A 15,749-nucleotide genomic window follows, 5' to 3' on the forward strand; every position below is an offset into this window, starting at 1 on the left:
GTTTTACAGAACACACGTGAAAGGAAATTATTTATTATCACTTTAATTTTATAGGGGAACCACCAAGTACTTTAAAAGAAGGTTATACAGCGCTGTACATCTGGGAGCAGTGTCAACTGACCTCATAGTCATACCCTTCTCCCTTTAAATACTATTCATTTAAATGTTCTATAATCTTATAATGATACAGTGATACAATAAAAGCTTGTTTAACTGGTCCTGCAGCTTTTCTGATATGTCGATGTTGATGATGGGACTGTTGTTTCCTTGTCATTTTTTCCAAAAAAGGAAAATAAAAGTTATGATCAAAAACCATACGACAGGCAGAAACTGCCAGGCTGTAATCCTGTATGACTCCCAATTCACTCACACAATAGAGAGAAAGAGAGACAGAAAAGGGAGAAGGAGAGAGAAAAAAAAAAAAAAAGAGAGAGATACAATTTTCATGTTCTGAAGGCTGGTCCGTGATTGAAATGGGCATCAGTTCATAGTGAGGTACGGAGAAGCACATCCTGCAACCTCGACTTTTACTCTGCCCAACCACCGACCCGCATGAAGGCTCACTTCCATAGCTGTGTGCTCAGAGTCTGGCCAGAACCGGTGGGAGCCCACCCGCCCATAGCTGACGGAGGTTGACCAAAGGCCATCTGACCACCCGCACCATTCAGAGTCAGCCCTGACATCTGCTGGTTCACCTGGGGATGTTACAGAGGTTAGTGTGAGTAACACTAGAGCAGGATCACCTACATCTGACTTATTACCACGCCTTGCCTGGATTAGAAATAATCACTGAAGATTAACTGGGACAACATTATACTACTACCCATCCACCCGCTAGTAGTTCATTACTGAAGTTCTGACTGTGTCCCAATTCCACCCTGCGTGCTAACTGTAATAAAACTCTAAATAATGTAATGTTTTATGCTAATAATAGATTAGTCTTTACAACTGTGAGCAGCTCCTACAATTTCTGCGTACACTGCATTATGGGAAATAATTGTGTACAGACAGCATGCAATTTTTATAGCATGTGTACAGATTGCTTTAAGTTCATCTTCAATTTGAGTGTCCACACTTACAATTAAACTACTTACAGTATATATTAGGGATTTAGTGCATAGTTACAAATCTGCTGCATGCTTGTGCTGCCATCTAGTGAATACTGGATGCTCTATCTCTACAAAGTGTACAGTAGAGGGCTTCACAATGGACTATTGTGCAATGCACCAACTCTTCTGGGTGTGGTCACATTTGAGAAAAAAAAAAAAAGTCTCCTGTCACTGTGACATACTTGAAACCAGTAGCACAAGTCTTAACATGAGGTCTCTTGTTAAATAACCTCACACAATGCTGCAGTACAGCGAAGCTATTTCCTTACCTGACCCATGTTCCACTGAGCCTGCTGGCCAGGCTGGATGGCATACATGCCCTGAGCAGGCATCATGCCTGTAGGCATTGCACCACCCTGTGGTCCCATCATCCTGGGGGCCATGCCCATCATACCGGTGGCTTGCGCGTTCCCCATGAAGCCATTAGGCATCGTCATCCCAACCATCATTCCTGGACTGGGCCCCATCATGGGTGCACCGCTCTGAGCCATCATGGCACCCATGACAGTAGTGGGTGGCATGGCTGTACCCATACCAGGGAAGGCCTGGTAACCAGCTGCTGCCTGGACAGGAAACTGCATCTGAGAGGGGCCCATGAACATGCCAGCTGAGAGGAGGCAAGAACATTAAAAAAAACAAGTTAGTTTTTGAGGTATGGGTCTGTTTTGAAAACTTGCTTGTGTGTTTTAAGGAGTCTGTTAGTTAAGCAGGAAGATAAGTCAGCAAAGCTCTGTGAGACTGAGCTGCAAAATACAGGTATCTACTTGTTCCTTGTGGATCATGTGATGTCACCACATTTGCATTACTTTAACAAGCAAAGTATTAGTCAAGGGCAGTGGTTCCCAAAGTGTGGGCTGTGGCCCTCTGGTGTGTTGCTAAGGTACTGCAGGGAAAAGGAGGCAGTTTACAAAAAAAGAAACTGTTTATTTTCAATTCAGTGGATCAATGACCTGAAAATACTGCATGGCATTTAAATAACAAATAAGAATCCAGGGTTTCTGCATCTTCTAGCTCATCAATGGCAGGGAGAGAATTGCATCTATTAGGTGACAAAACGAAAGCTGTTAATGTAGACTAATGTAGTCAATCTGAACAAACAAATACACGAAAAATCTAAATTAATCCAATAAAAACTAAAAGGACTCATAGGTCAAAAAGAGTTGTGGTTAAAGTTTTAAGCACGACTGTTTCTACATAAAATAGATTTTTCTTCGTAACAGGGTTGAATTTACAATATGGCACTGGTGTTATTTCAGTTTGTGTGTAAATCCTTACCAGTGGGGGGCTGCTGGGACATGCTGTTAGTCCCATACAGAGACAAGATTGAGTCCTTAGACAGGGGCTTCTTGGCTGCGTCATCAGCTTTAGTGGTGCTACTGCTCTCACTAAACAGGTCGAGGTCTCCCTGTAATGACCCTGAGTTGGCTACTCCTCCTGACACTCCAGCTGCTGGAGCTTGTGTCGGAGTGCTTGCCGAGTTATTGGAGCTCACCTGGAGGCAGGAAAGAGATTGAGATGTTTAGAAGATTTAAGGTCTGATGACAAAAAAAGAGCACCCATTTTTGTGACAAATCTATGGCTCACACGGTTTTATTGTGTGCTGTACAAACGCAACTAAACAAAATTTACAAATTAGCAGACAACTACCATTAACAAACAGCAGTAGATCCTTCAATAACAGTACTGTTTGGGCGGTCTTGTTGGGGGGCCTCTTTTAGCTATGTATAAGTGTAGATCATAAATACAAAATGGGCCTATCCTGCATGATTACTCTGATTCAGCTGTGATCTATTAGTGAGATGTTAGTAGCCGACACCCCCTGAAGGCTTTATCTCTATAATATAGGTAACAAAAGATAATTATTGATTAAATTGACTAAGTATTAATATATTTAAATTTTATACCTAACTGATAAATTCTGCGATTAATCAAAATTAATGAATGTGGTGATAATAAAAGTAAACACTGCATTAAGCCCCATTTCAATGTTAAGTCAAGAGTGCCTGATTTACTGCATTCATATTCTGAAGTGTGTTTCTGCCTCTCTTTCATTTAAACTCACTGTCTCTCAGCACTGGTGATGCTGTCATGTGGGCTATTGACGCTGATGGTTATCATTTGCCTTTTTATTTTTTACTGCACATTTAATTTCAGTTTTACAACCAGGCAACAGTGACTGTTAAGCCCTGCTGAGCAATAATCGGAATTTGGATTTAAATCTGAACTGGGAAATGCTTTCTCAATTTTACCTGAGAAAACTGAGCTGTGGATGTGGATGAGGGCAGGGGATTGGAGACCATGGGGCCGAATATATCCAGGTCATTGTTCTGGCTTGTGCTCGTGCTACCGTTGTTAGCTGATGCAGCTGCTGGTGCGTCTGTGACAGAAAGAAGGAAAAATTAGTTTTACAGGTGGAACTTAAAAAAAAAAAAAAATATAGGAAATAATAGTTCCCACTACCCACTGACCATTTCCTGATTGTGGTCTGCATTAATTAAAAGATCTTTATTTAAAGTTCAGGAATATAATCCTTATAGAACAGGCTAATTGACATAGAAAGGGTGTTAAAAGTGAACAGAACTGCTTTCATGAAATTGTGTTTTCTTTTATTTTTTAAATATTCAACTGTAAAAACCTCCCACAGCTACAAAGCTGCCCACGCAGTGAGAGCAACAGCTAGCGCAATAAAAAATTAATCAGCTTAGCCCATTTAGCTCACTAGCCACAGAAGAAAAATAACAGTAAACATGATATCCAAATAATGCAAGCAACCCTTAAGCCAGTCAAAAACACAACAGCATCTTCTTTTAACTGTAAATAAAGGAAGCCTCTTTAATAAAATGAATTATTCCTATGAACCAAAAACAGATCATAGCTATAATGCTGAAAAAAATAAAGTACAGAAATTTAAAAGCAAGAACTAATGTGAAGATTTCACAATTTGATGACAAAGGCGCACACTGTTCAAACAAAACAGCTGAACATTAAGACAGAAAAATCTACATAACTTCCATTTCCATTCACATCAGAGTTCCTCTTGGCTCAGAACGAGCTTTTGGGGAGTGACTATTTATGCAAACAGAGCTTGTCCTCATACTGCAAAGGAAACATGTTTGTGTTTATGCATTCTCCTTTATTTCTGACCATTTGAGAAATCAAAGTTGTCAAAAATGCATTAATAAATGAAAAAAAATTCTACAAAAGAAAAAAAAAAGTGCTTTAGTTAATAGCGCTTTGGAAGAAGTTGCTAAAATCTATCCATGCCAGAAAACCTTGCATGTACTTAAAGACCTACTTTAAGTGATCTAGCAATCAAGCCAAAAGAAAACCTATACTTGGTGCAAGGATGGCAGAGATATCTATGTTGTGCAATCCAGTGTTGCCCCTTCTTCTTTCTTTCCTGCTACACTTACTTAATACTGATCCAACAAAAGTCATACTCTAGATAAACATCAAGATTTAAAGTAGAAACAAGAAGTTGCATGTCTGCTGCAGCAGCTGAAGCACTTCCTCTTTTCAACTCAAAAACCTTGCAGTGGTTTTTTAAATTGAAAGCAACAGAAATAACATCACAGCCACAAGTAACAGCAGCGTGTTGAAAAGACGTCAGCGCAATGTTGATACAGACAGCGGAGAAGACGAGAAGACCAAGTGGTGTTGCTATCTATCATTTACAAGTGAGATGGTTTAGTTGCTGTGTTACAGATATGCTGATAGTTGACGCAACCAAACCTTTTAAATATGGTACTTTCTCTCTCCTCCATTGTTTGGTAAACACATGCAGAGCCACATGTTTGAAACGAGAAGATGGCACAGCTAAGGGTGGAGACAATCTTTAACACTGAACCAAAAAGTAAACAATCTCAGGTAACACCACAGCATCAAGATGCAGAGCTGAGCAAAGTGTAGAGGTAATCACCATCACATAAACAGTGATTTTACAGTGTAAATTATAGTGTATTTTGATTGCTAGATGTCATGTACTACATGCAGATATCACCTTGGAAACTTATCTATACTTAAAAATAAAAACAAATAAACTCAGACATATTAATTATCCTAATTCTGCACACAATATATTAGTCAGAACTTTCCCACAGCACATTCTACTCTCATTAAATCCCCCAATAAGGATGTCCTCTGGCGGTGGTGCTAAACTTGAATCATTTTCACACTCACCAAGGCCTAGTAGGTTCACAGAGGGTTCTGCAGTCTTAGCAGGGCTGATTTTGGGAACTGGCTTGGACTCTTCACTCTTTAAAAAAATGAAAGGGTTGTAAAATTCAAAAGCAGAACAAACTTAGTGTGGATAAGAAAACAATGCTAAAGGGCATATTGAGACAGCTTTATTATTACTGGAATACATGCGAGACTTACCTTGGTGTAAGATGACACCTTGCTTCCTCTGTCGGGCTCCCTTTCTTTCTTACTATCTTTTGGCTGATGAAAAAAAGAACAAAAGAAAGAAGAATGAGTGAGTACAAAACATTATGAAGATCTAGATCAGAATCAGAATACTTTATTATTAACTAAGGAAATTATGTGGGTTACATTTGCTCCAAGAACAGACTAAACTTAGAAAATAGTACAATAAATGAATAATTTCATGAAATGTTTAGTCGATACATACACTGGTGCCATTGGTCACATTCTTGCTGTAGTATTTCTTCTTCTCATATTTATCCCTGATGAAGAATTCCACTGCTCTGAGGTCAGGGTTAAGAAAAAAATATAACTCCAAGAAAAGGGAAAAAATGGTTAAACATATGCTGCATGGCACTTTTTTGTTACATTTGTGGATTTACTCTAAGCGAAGGATACTGGTCTGTTTGAGGTCTTCTAAAGCTATCTGGAAGGTTGGCCTCATAAAGCCGCCTGGCCTTGGTATTACCCATGTCCTGTATACTCTGAAGAGAAGACAAAGATGTAAACAAAATGGATAATGTTAGGATACAGTGTTTCATTGGGGCAATCAATTGACTAAACACATGATAGGTTCGCTCATAACAAATATGGCACAACAGATAAAAATGGGTGTACAATACCTTATGTGGCACTTTTCAGATATGAGAAAAAAGCCCCCAGGTGATAAGCCAACTTATGCAGTTTGACTGAATAGTTTATATTGTTAAGGTTAAAAATACTACAATCAGTTTTGGTTTTAGTCATTGACTGATGTTTGACACCAATATTTCTTCAATATTCCTAACAATTAAGTATTTAACAACACAAGCCTGGATATTTTGAAGCTGTCATTAAAATGTCAACTAGTTGTTAGTATGACAGCAAGTTCACTTGTACAGTAATTTGCAGTTTAAAAAGTGGTTATTAAGGTAAATTCTAAATGACATAAATGAAGGGTATTGATAGTCCTGATGACAGTGCATAATGAAAATTAAAGCTTGACCCACATTACGGACAAGAAATGATGTCTTTAGCCACTGAACAGAATTTCCTGTTTTTGTGTCTGGCCAAGTTTACTGAAGTGCAAATGAAAAATCAGCAATATTGTAACAGCTCTGAACCATCAAGGACGGTTACATTTAGTGGAGAACACATATGCCCAATCCAAAAAACATTTCACAGTTTCTAACCATATTTATGCTTACTGTACATAAAAAAGGATTAGAGAGCCAATAGCGGAATACTTGGCAAAGACATTTAAATGTCACATTTAAAAAAGGAGAAATGCATTCAGTTCTTGTGTTCATTTACATTTTCTTCTTTATTTATTTTCAGTGTAGAGAAGTTATGGTACACCTTTAAGCTGTTTTGCATTTTTTGTATTCATGTTGTGCCAGTGAGCAAATCAGTCCAAAGAGGGACTTAGACCCAGAGTCCCTTGACCTCTCAGCCCCCAGGGCTACTGCCCGGTAGGTCAGTTCAGTAATGCACACAGGAAAAGTGGAAAAACAAGAAATCAGTACCTGGATTTGTTCTGTTGTCCATTGGTCCAGGTTGACTGATTTCACTCTGGATATGTGCACTCCCAGGTTCCTGTGGATGCCAGCACATCGGATGCAGATAAATACCCCCAGATTCCAGGATGCCCATCTTGGACCTGTTAATGACAGTTAAACCCAGTTTGGGAGGTGAAGATACAAAAACGCCGGAAGAAACACTCAAACATGCTAGTCTTTGTTGCGACTTGAAACGTAGGATGCAAGTTCTACATTCTTTGTCAATGATCTAATTAAAAAAAAAAAGTTGGCTGAAGTTTCTTATAAAGGCCTGACACAGTTTGTTTACCGCTTGCAAATCCCGGTAACTAAGCATACGGCGACGAGGGAGAAGCCCTGTGGGGAGCTTATGTAGCTTTAGAGAAGTTAGCATGCTGGTTAACCACTTAGTTTAGCTTAAAGGGAAGAATGTCAGGTGACTAGCTTGGGCCAGTTAGCTAAGCTAAGCTAAGAAGCGCGGATGTTATACTGTTAGTTACCGTTACTGTTTGATTCTGAGTGAAACTGCTAACTTTGTACAGTTAAACAATAAAATCGCCGACAAAACGAACACCGCACCTTTCGCCTCGCAGTCGGCGCAGTACTTGTTGTCTTCCTCTCTCAGCATTTTGGACAGGATGGCCTGGTGCTGTTCGTTGAGTTTTTGGGCCTTCTCTCTCTCCGAGCGTGTCGCCATGCTGTCGGCTTTGATCGGGCAATCTTAATTAAAAGAATTCTAATTTATTCAGTGGTCAATCGAGAAAAGTTTCCGATAAAATAGCATAATCAGAGGTATGATCGCCTCCGACTGGGATATGAAAACACCCGGAACCGGAATCGCTTCTCCGCCCACAGGTATTCTATAGCTGACGCGGCGGCCTCACCGGATTGGATGGGAGGCGTGACGTTGAATGACGCAAAACGTTTCTGACGAAATAATTTTAACATTTCCGCCAAGAAACTGGAAGCTTAGCCTTAAAAGCAAGGCCCTAAACAAATCTCTGCAATTAAAAAAAAAATAAACACAAAAAACCGTCTAAGTATTTTAAGTACTTGGTAGCTGAAACCATCGATCATTGCATATATTGTGTGGAATATCTGCACCATTTCACTTTGTCAATTCGTATTTTATTTTCTGTACATTGTTTGTAAAGTAAAAGTAAAACAAAGTTTTAAACATGTTCACGAAGGAATGATCACCTCACTAAAACATTTACATTATGCTAGTTGTTTTCGTACAACAGTATGAAGATACCCAGAGATAATTTCTTCGGAACAATAATTACATAGCAACACCACATCTAAAGTTTCCAAATTTATTAAACATGGACAAGAAAATGTATAAACACAAACAAAATACACACACACACACACACACACACACACACACACACACACAGAGAGAGAGAGAGAGAACATTACTGAACATATTTTCCTAATTTTCAAACATAATAGAAAACTGTTAAATGAAACCAAAATTAAGATTAATTTAAATTTATGCTGATAAATATGAATTCTCATGAAAAACAGACATACACATGGGATTTCTAGAAACACATACTTTGGATAAAACACTCATACATTTGAATAACATTTGAATATGTAAAAATAGAACTAGAAAAATAGGTGCGCTTACAAGACATTTTAACTAAACAGTATTTAAGAAGTCTAAATAGACAACCATAAAAAAGTATGTACATAGAAATGTTACACATGCATTTAGTAAATTCAGGAACACCCTAGCATCACTGTTTCTCCACCATGGACTTCCTACTAGCTTACAAAAACATGCATAATGGTTTCCCTGCACAAGCAGACTCAGTTTCAGCACAGTGCTTTAGATTTTTAATGCACCAGTGCTTCAGAAAAAGGTTTCCAAGCGGATCTTAAAGTTATTCTCATGGTGTCTCACTGCAATTCCATAACGGAGCAGCATTTCTACATACGGTGGCCAGAATGTGTCATCTATCGCCACATAGGGGTCGTGCGGTGTGTTCAGAGCCTTGTTCATGAGAATCTGCAGGTTTATAAAAAGGGAGATGAAGACCAGGCTGAAGCATATTTGCAGTAAAGGTACAAGTTTAAACAGTTTTATAAGTTTAGAGTTTTATTTTGCCTTTACTTCCTTTACTTATTGAAGGAATAGGTGATGGCCACTAACAAAAATATAGGATATTTACATGATTATCAAGAACAGAGACATTCGATCACAGAACAAGTTAAAAAAAAAAAAGAAAAAAGAAAAAGAAAATCATAAAAGCTGCCCTCAGGTCTAAAGGTTAAGTTGATATCATGCCTTTTGGTACACATCAGCTTTTGCTGCCATGGGTGATCATTACTGTGAATCGATTAATCACTACACTCTCGCTTTTATAGCACTTACGTCAGCCTTTTTGTCCTTTTACTTTGATAAACAAAAGCAACATGACACACCCACACAGTCCACATGCGTCAGACCTGCTGCTTTCTTTGCACTTGTGTGGTTAAAATAGGGCCTTAAACAGCATCTCTATAGAAAATGTAACATTAATTAATTAATTTCCAGTTCCACCACAGCCAACAAACGTAGGGCTAATTTATATGTGACTTGTCGACATAAGAAATATGCAGCCGTTAATAATTAAACACATATTTATTCTACTATAATAGGTCAAATATCTGTTTTGTTAAATGGCTCTCCTATGTGCATACCTCAAAAGGCATCCACCTGAACAGCGTTAACAACACTGATGCTACCATCAAGCATTGTCCCAAGATGTGTAGCCATTAAGAAATGACTCATAGCTAAAGAACCACATCTCTTAGGATATGTTTTCCATAAAAGTTGGTGGAGTGCCAGCTCTTTCCTCGAGGTTGATAAGTGGGGGGGTTTATCAGAGATAATTAAATTATCTTCAGCAAAATCTATCATTTATCTCAATATCCAGGATACTTTTCAGTCACATACAAAAGTGTCAGTGGTTGATGTGAAAAAAAGGAAACACTATGTGTGAAGCTATCTTCAAAACAGAAGTATTTCAAATATTGGGATGAAAATTTAGGGTTTTTTTTCCTGATCAATGTTTTACTACTCCATTCCCTAATGTAATTCACCCCACCTTGAACTCATCTTCCACTCCTACCGCACACCTCATCAAGGTCTGGCTGTTATCGTACATGTCTGGCACCAGCCTCATGTGACTTCCTCATGCTGTCCCACACTTCCTCTCTTGGCACCCTATCATACCCTGTTTGTAGATATACAAACACACAGTACAACTCCTTTCGACCTTCGATATTTCTCCATTAATACTATAAAAGCAAACATTGACTCTGTAGTGCTATTTCTGAGCAAGGAGCCATGCTGCTGCTCACCAATCATCTCCTCTCTTCTCAACCTAGTTTCGAAAACACTTTCCCATATCTTCAAGGTATGCCTCATCAACTTTATCCCTCTATAATTGCTACAGAGATGCACATCACCCTTGTACTTGAAAATCTGTACTTCATTCCTCAGGGATCCTCTTACTCTTCAGGATTGTGTTTTCTCATTTTCTTCATTCATGAGCTCCTTCAGGCGCTCACCACACTCTCTTCAATTGTTAGCACATTTCCATTTCTGTGATAACGTCTTACATATCACATCACATGCTTCATACAAGTCATTTTCACCTTTCTTAGTGTCCAGCCTCATATATAACTCAAGCCTTGTACTTTGCCACTTCTCTCATTGTTAACCTCCCAGCACTCATCCATTTTCTTCATCTCCCAGACTATCCCACTTTTTCTTTGCTAACCTCTGCATTTGAACAGATTTTTTTTACTTCCTCCTTCCAAAACCAAGTGTCCTTGTCCTTTTTCTTCTGTCCAGAGGATACCCTTTGGGCAGTTTGCCCCAGAACATTAGCTCAACTTTGCCAGCCATCTGGCAACACTTCCGTACCACTGACAGCCTGCCTCAACCCCTTCCTGCACTCTCCACAACATTCTTCCTTCTTCAACTTCAACTTCCCTTCACTCGCTTCCTCTTCTTCATGCCCAAAGTCATCATACAGACTACCATCCAATGCTGCCAAGATACATTCTCTCCTGACACCAACACAGGGGGCCTCTATGCGGTCCATCTTTCCTTTCACATTTCTCTCCTCAATATCAAACCTCATCACCCTGTTTCATTCACCTACCTGTCCAAAGCCAAATACTGAGATTTTTTTTTGATTACATAAAAAAACTAGAGTTAAACAGTTCGTTTTTTTGTATGAGAAAACTCACCTCCAGAATTTCATTGAGTGAAATCAAGTTTTCATGAATCTCATGAGGAATGTTCTGAAAATTAAGATAAAAGACTGTAAGGTGCAATGAATTCATAATAAGGCACTTTTCACATGCAAAGCCATAATCTACACCTTCTTCTTCTTGTTTGTACTGGAATCCTCCTGAGGGAGAGGAACGTGCTTCTCCAGGATGTACGCCAAGCTCTCCATCAGCCTTTCCTGGTAGACCTTCATTTTCTGTATTTTTTCCTTGATGTCCTGCAGTATCCTGTAGAATGCATGCACATGCATCAACATTTCACTCTTCTTCTAAGTTTATAAGATTTATTTTTCTACTTTTAAGATTAGGCTTAAAATTTTCCTTTTTGCTAAAGCATATAGTTAGGGCTGGATCAGGTGATCCTGAATGCTCTCTTAGTTATGCTGCAATAGACGTAGGATGCTGGGAGATTCCCATGATGCATTGAGCATTTCCTTTTCAGTCACCTTTCTCACTCACTATGTGTTAATAGACCTCTCTGCAATGAATCATACTTGTTATTAACCTCTGGCTCTCTTCCACAGCATGCCTTTTTTTCCTGTTTTCCTTCTCTCACCCCAACCGGTTGCAGCAGATGGCCCCGCCCTGCCCCGAGCCTGAGCCCGCCAGAGGTTTCTTCCTGTTAAAAGGGAGTTTTTCCTTCCCACTGTCGCCAAAGTGCTTGCTCATAGGGGGTCATACGATTGTTGGGTTTTTCTCTGTATGTATTAGTGTAGGGTCTACCTTACAGTATAAAGCACTTTGAGGCGACTGCTGTTGTGATTTGGCGCTGTATAAATAAAATTGAATTCAACTGAATTTATTTATATTACCCTTGAAGCATTTCTGTTTTCTGCTCTATTCTGTGTAAATAAACACCTGATCCCTTTTGGTTTAGTGTGACGCTGCCATCTTACTCACGTATGTTCTGACAACTTCTCCTTTTCAATTTGAAGTCGTTCACTGTGACCACTGGCAGCAGCCAGCACCTGTTTCTTCTCCTCCAGCCATTTTAGCTCACTAACAACAAACACACAAGCATCACATTTTCACAACTATACACAAAGTATAGCAAAGGGAAAGTCTCTGGATGGTCTCCTTCATCCAACCCTGAAAGGCATCCATAAAACCAGAAGAAGGACAGTAAGTAATGTAATATGTACAGTGTAACGAAAGGGTTACATACAGTTCCTTAGTCTCTTTCAGTTTGTCTCTTTTGGCTTCAAAACAGGAAGCAACCATCTCAAGTTCAGAGCACAGCTTGTGCATCTATGGAAAAAGTAAAGATTACATAAAGTGAGTGATGCATGTAAATGAGCAAAAGCAATAGTTCACTGTTTAACTTAACCACACCTCTTCTTTTCCTGCTTCGAGCAAAATCTCAGAATTTTCTGCCAGCACTGCATGAAAAATAAAAAATGTCAATTGTATTAAAAGATAAAGTACACAACATTTATGATTTATTTATTTATTTATTTTTTTAGAAACCTGAAATCACCAGTTGACCAGAACTGATAACTTACATTGTGGTTCCACTGTCGACCACTGCTTCAGCTCAGCTTCTGTTGCAATCAGTCTTTTTACTGACTATAGAAGGAAAAACAGTCACGAGGAATAGAAATTACAATGATGAGCCACAGTGAAGCTGTCTGACATAAAAAAAAACAAACACAAAACTCACTTTATCAGCAGCTACTCTTGGTTGCTCCCTGATTTACAATGAGTCGGCACAGCAGGAAGCTCTACAAATATTTAATCTGGCAGGTTTTTACACCGGATGCCCATCCTGACGCAACTCCAAAGAGATGTGCATCTCCTCCTGGGATCAAGCATGGGATTTTTTGCTTGTTAAGCAAATGTGTAAACTACTACACTATGGAGCCAAGGGTGCATTTGACCAGGCATGAAATGCTATGTTATTGCCAGCTGGAGTCTCTAACCTCACCATTTAAAGCACACTCAGCTGTTCCTTTTAGTGTTGCCACTGCTGATGCTCACAATGTTTACATTTTTTACTGCTTGAATAGCACTAATGAGCTGTTTATGACTATACAAACTATTAAAACTAATTGCTCTTTTTGTAATGTATCTTGCCTCTGTAAACACCTTTCACATACAACATGTTTATGATTAATGCTAATTTTGAGCATCAACGGAAACCAAAAGTGCTACTGGAAGCTACTGGAGCCTAAATAAAGTAGGCAAGAGTATTACTATGGAGATAGCATGGTTTATCTGGTGAAAATTGTAATGTTTATGCATCATTCAGGTAACAAACTGGAATTACTCACATATCGGGTCTGTGATGGAGTATATACTTTTTTTTCTTACAGTTATTTTCTACCACATTTAAAAAAACTGACAAATGTTAAAAACCATGTTAAAAAAGATATGAATTTTCTCAGATATTTAAAATTAAGGATTTCCACATTTTGTCTGTAACATTAACCTCCTAGGACCTGGCGTCCACATATGTGGACATCACATTTTGGGTTGTCTAGACCACAATTCTAAATTTTGCTCTACAAGGGCCTGATATCCACTTACGAGGACATTATATTGCCACCGTTCTATTGAAATTTAATTTGAACGTCCTCATATGTGGATATCAGGTCCTTGCAGAGAAAATCAGGTAAAAAGATAATTCTTTGTTTTTACATTCATCAGATCCCAATCAGCCCAAATAGCAAAGAGAAAGAGGTTGGGATCTTAGGAGGTTAAAGCAGCGAAAGCAATGAACAAGTGAACATTTGGAAACAATCATCTCACCTGTTCTTGAGGATTCTCACAAAAATCTGGCTCACACAGTATAATCTCATTCTGAAGCTGTAAGACAGAAACACAGTTTATCATTTTACCCATTTAGTGAAGTTTAATATGGTCTTATATCACAAAGTATGTGACAAGGGGCTAGAGATAAATTATCTACACATTTTAAAAACATATTTACATATGTGATGTGGTCAGATTTTGGTTGGTTCTAGTTTACTAGCCTAATCAACTATTTTGATTCTCAGAAGAAATGTGGTTCGAGAAAAGTTGCAAATCTCTGAATGCATCGACACGGAAACCTAATGATGATTACCTGAAAGAACCAAATCTAAGATAAAAAAAAAAATAACAGGTAAGAGTGTTAACAGCTAAACAACAGAGTATAGGCCTATCATATAAGACTATGGAAAAAAACATTTAGTTTCTATTCATAGTATTTTTCTAATTATACAAGAAAGTGGAAAAATGTACTGAATTATAATGTAGTAACTCTGAACAAATTTTGCCAAAACCTTAACTTGCATATCTTGATGCATGCTCAGTCAACCAGTTGAGAAAATGTAGTTTTTAGCAGAACTGTTTCATCACTAATCCAAATGACTTCTTCAAGAACAGAATCAACTTTTTGAATCTTATGTAGAAACATTTGTGTGAAAATAAAAGTGGGAAAAAATCATATCAACTTCAGTAATATATTTCTCACGTTGTACCACCTCCTGGTCACCCCACTTGTTGCAGTGGCTCCATACTATCCCAATCCCCCCAAAACAATATGTATGGTAAGACAAAAAGTTTTTGGACACACTGGATTCACATGTACCTTTTCCAGCTGCGCAAACTGCTCCTCACAAATGTCCAGCAGCTCAGACTGGGCGGCCTCTGACAGCTGCGCTGCTGCCCGGCCGTCTGCCTGAACACGTAAACAACAAAGACGCAGATTTGTGTACGTTTTAATCTAAAGAAAAACTGGAGCGGTGCAAGTAGGTACAATTTCTTCTAGAGCTTGTTAGCTACAGGCTAAGGTGAAAAGTTGAATGTACGTAAACACACGTTAGCAAGGCATGTAAACATTATATAATATCGTGCGTTATATTAAGCACGTGTAAATGACGAGAGTTTTTTTAGACGACGATCAATCTTACCATGTTTAACAACAGTTGCCTACTTCACGGACCACAACACTAGACGCTACTCGCTTTTCAAAATACCGCCAACTTTGATGACGTAGCTTCCGCGACAGAGAGGATGTTGGTGAGCGCCATTGTTGCGCTAAAATGCGCAAGCTTGTTAAAACGTTTGTAAACGAGTTTTTGCATAGTTTTAGATCCCACCAGGTATCCGTTTTCGCACATGAAAGCAAGGGTAAGTACTGAAACATCTTTACAGAGCCATGAACACCGAGGGGCTGTTTTTCCCTCTTTAATAGAAAAAAATACATAAAAAGTCTAAACCCTACAGACGATCAACCAAAGCAAAAATAAATTATATGGTAAAATTAGTTAAAAAAAACAAAGTATTGAATAATGACGAGTTCAAAAAAAAAAAAAAAAAAAAGGATAATTATTGATTAAACGTGTCCCAAAGGAGGGCCACATATTTTAGAGGGAAAACATTTAGATAGACGCTTATTTATTGCTTACTTATTTTATTAACTCCT

The 15,749-nt window shown here is 38.6% G+C and overlaps 2 protein-coding genes across 2 annotated transcripts; both read right to left on the reverse strand.

Moving 5' to 3' along the window:
• Window positions 1-11: 11 nt before the first annotated feature.
• On the reverse strand, window positions 12-7,908 carry LOC120716850 (stromal membrane-associated protein 1-like). Its single transcript, XM_040004507.1, has 10 exons — window positions 7,628-7,908; window positions 7,037-7,170; window positions 5,931-6,016; window positions 5,740-5,815; window positions 5,487-5,549; window positions 5,289-5,364; window positions 3,359-3,486; window positions 2,385-2,601; window positions 1,379-1,716; window positions 12-695 (listed from the first exon to the last, which is right to left on the reverse strand). Exons 1-10 carry the CDS (start codon window positions 7,743-7,745, stop codon window positions 561-563), a joined length of 1,371 nt encoding a protein of 456 aa, XP_039860441.1. The 5' UTR covers window positions 7,746-7,908; the 3' UTR covers window positions 12-560.
• Window positions 7,909-8,125: 217 nt separating this feature from the next.
• cenpk (centromere protein K) lies at window positions 8,126-15,350 on the reverse strand. Its single transcript, XM_040004509.1, has 10 exons — window positions 15,235-15,350; window positions 14,913-15,002; window positions 14,090-14,146; window positions 12,844-12,907; window positions 12,674-12,720; window positions 12,507-12,589; window positions 12,242-12,340; window positions 11,434-11,569; window positions 11,300-11,353; window positions 8,126-9,065 (listed from the first exon to the last, which is right to left on the reverse strand). Exons 1-10 carry the CDS (start codon window positions 15,235-15,237, stop codon window positions 8,910-8,912), a joined length of 789 nt encoding a protein of 262 aa, XP_039860443.1. The 5' UTR covers window positions 15,238-15,350; the 3' UTR covers window positions 8,126-8,909.
• Window positions 15,351-15,749: the final 399 nt, after the last annotated feature.

The sequence above is a fragment of the Simochromis diagramma genome, unplaced genomic scaffold (genome assembly GCF_900408965.1).
Source record: "Simochromis diagramma unplaced genomic scaffold, fSimDia1.1 OVJJ01000487.1, whole genome shotgun sequence".
NCBI lineage: Eukaryota > Metazoa > Chordata > Actinopteri > Cichliformes > Cichlidae > Simochromis > Simochromis diagramma.

Bases quoted from the DNA above. Each gene is read 5' to 3' on its own strand.
- LOC120716850 (XM_040004507.1), bottom strand. From the start codon at position 7,745: ATGGCGACACGCTCGGAGAGAGAGAAGGCCCAAAAACTCAACGAACAG. The intron at 6,017-7,036 runs GTACTGATTTCT...TCTTCTCTTCAG, and splicing joins GGACAACAGAACAAATCCAG to AGTATACAGGACATGGGTAA. The intron at 5,550-5,739 runs GTATGTATCGAC...TTTTTTCATCAG, and splicing joins ATGTGACCAATGGCACCAGT to CCAAAAGATAGTAAGAAAGA.
- cenpk (XM_040004509.1), bottom strand. The intron at 11,354-11,433 runs GTGTAGATTATG...CTTAATTTTCAG, and splicing joins GTACAAACAAGAAGAAGAAG to AACATTCCTCATGAGATTCA. The intron at 9,066-11,299 runs GTGAGTTTTCTC...ATAAACCTGCAG, and splicing joins CACTCAATGAAATTCTGGAG to ATTCTCATGAACAAGGCTCT.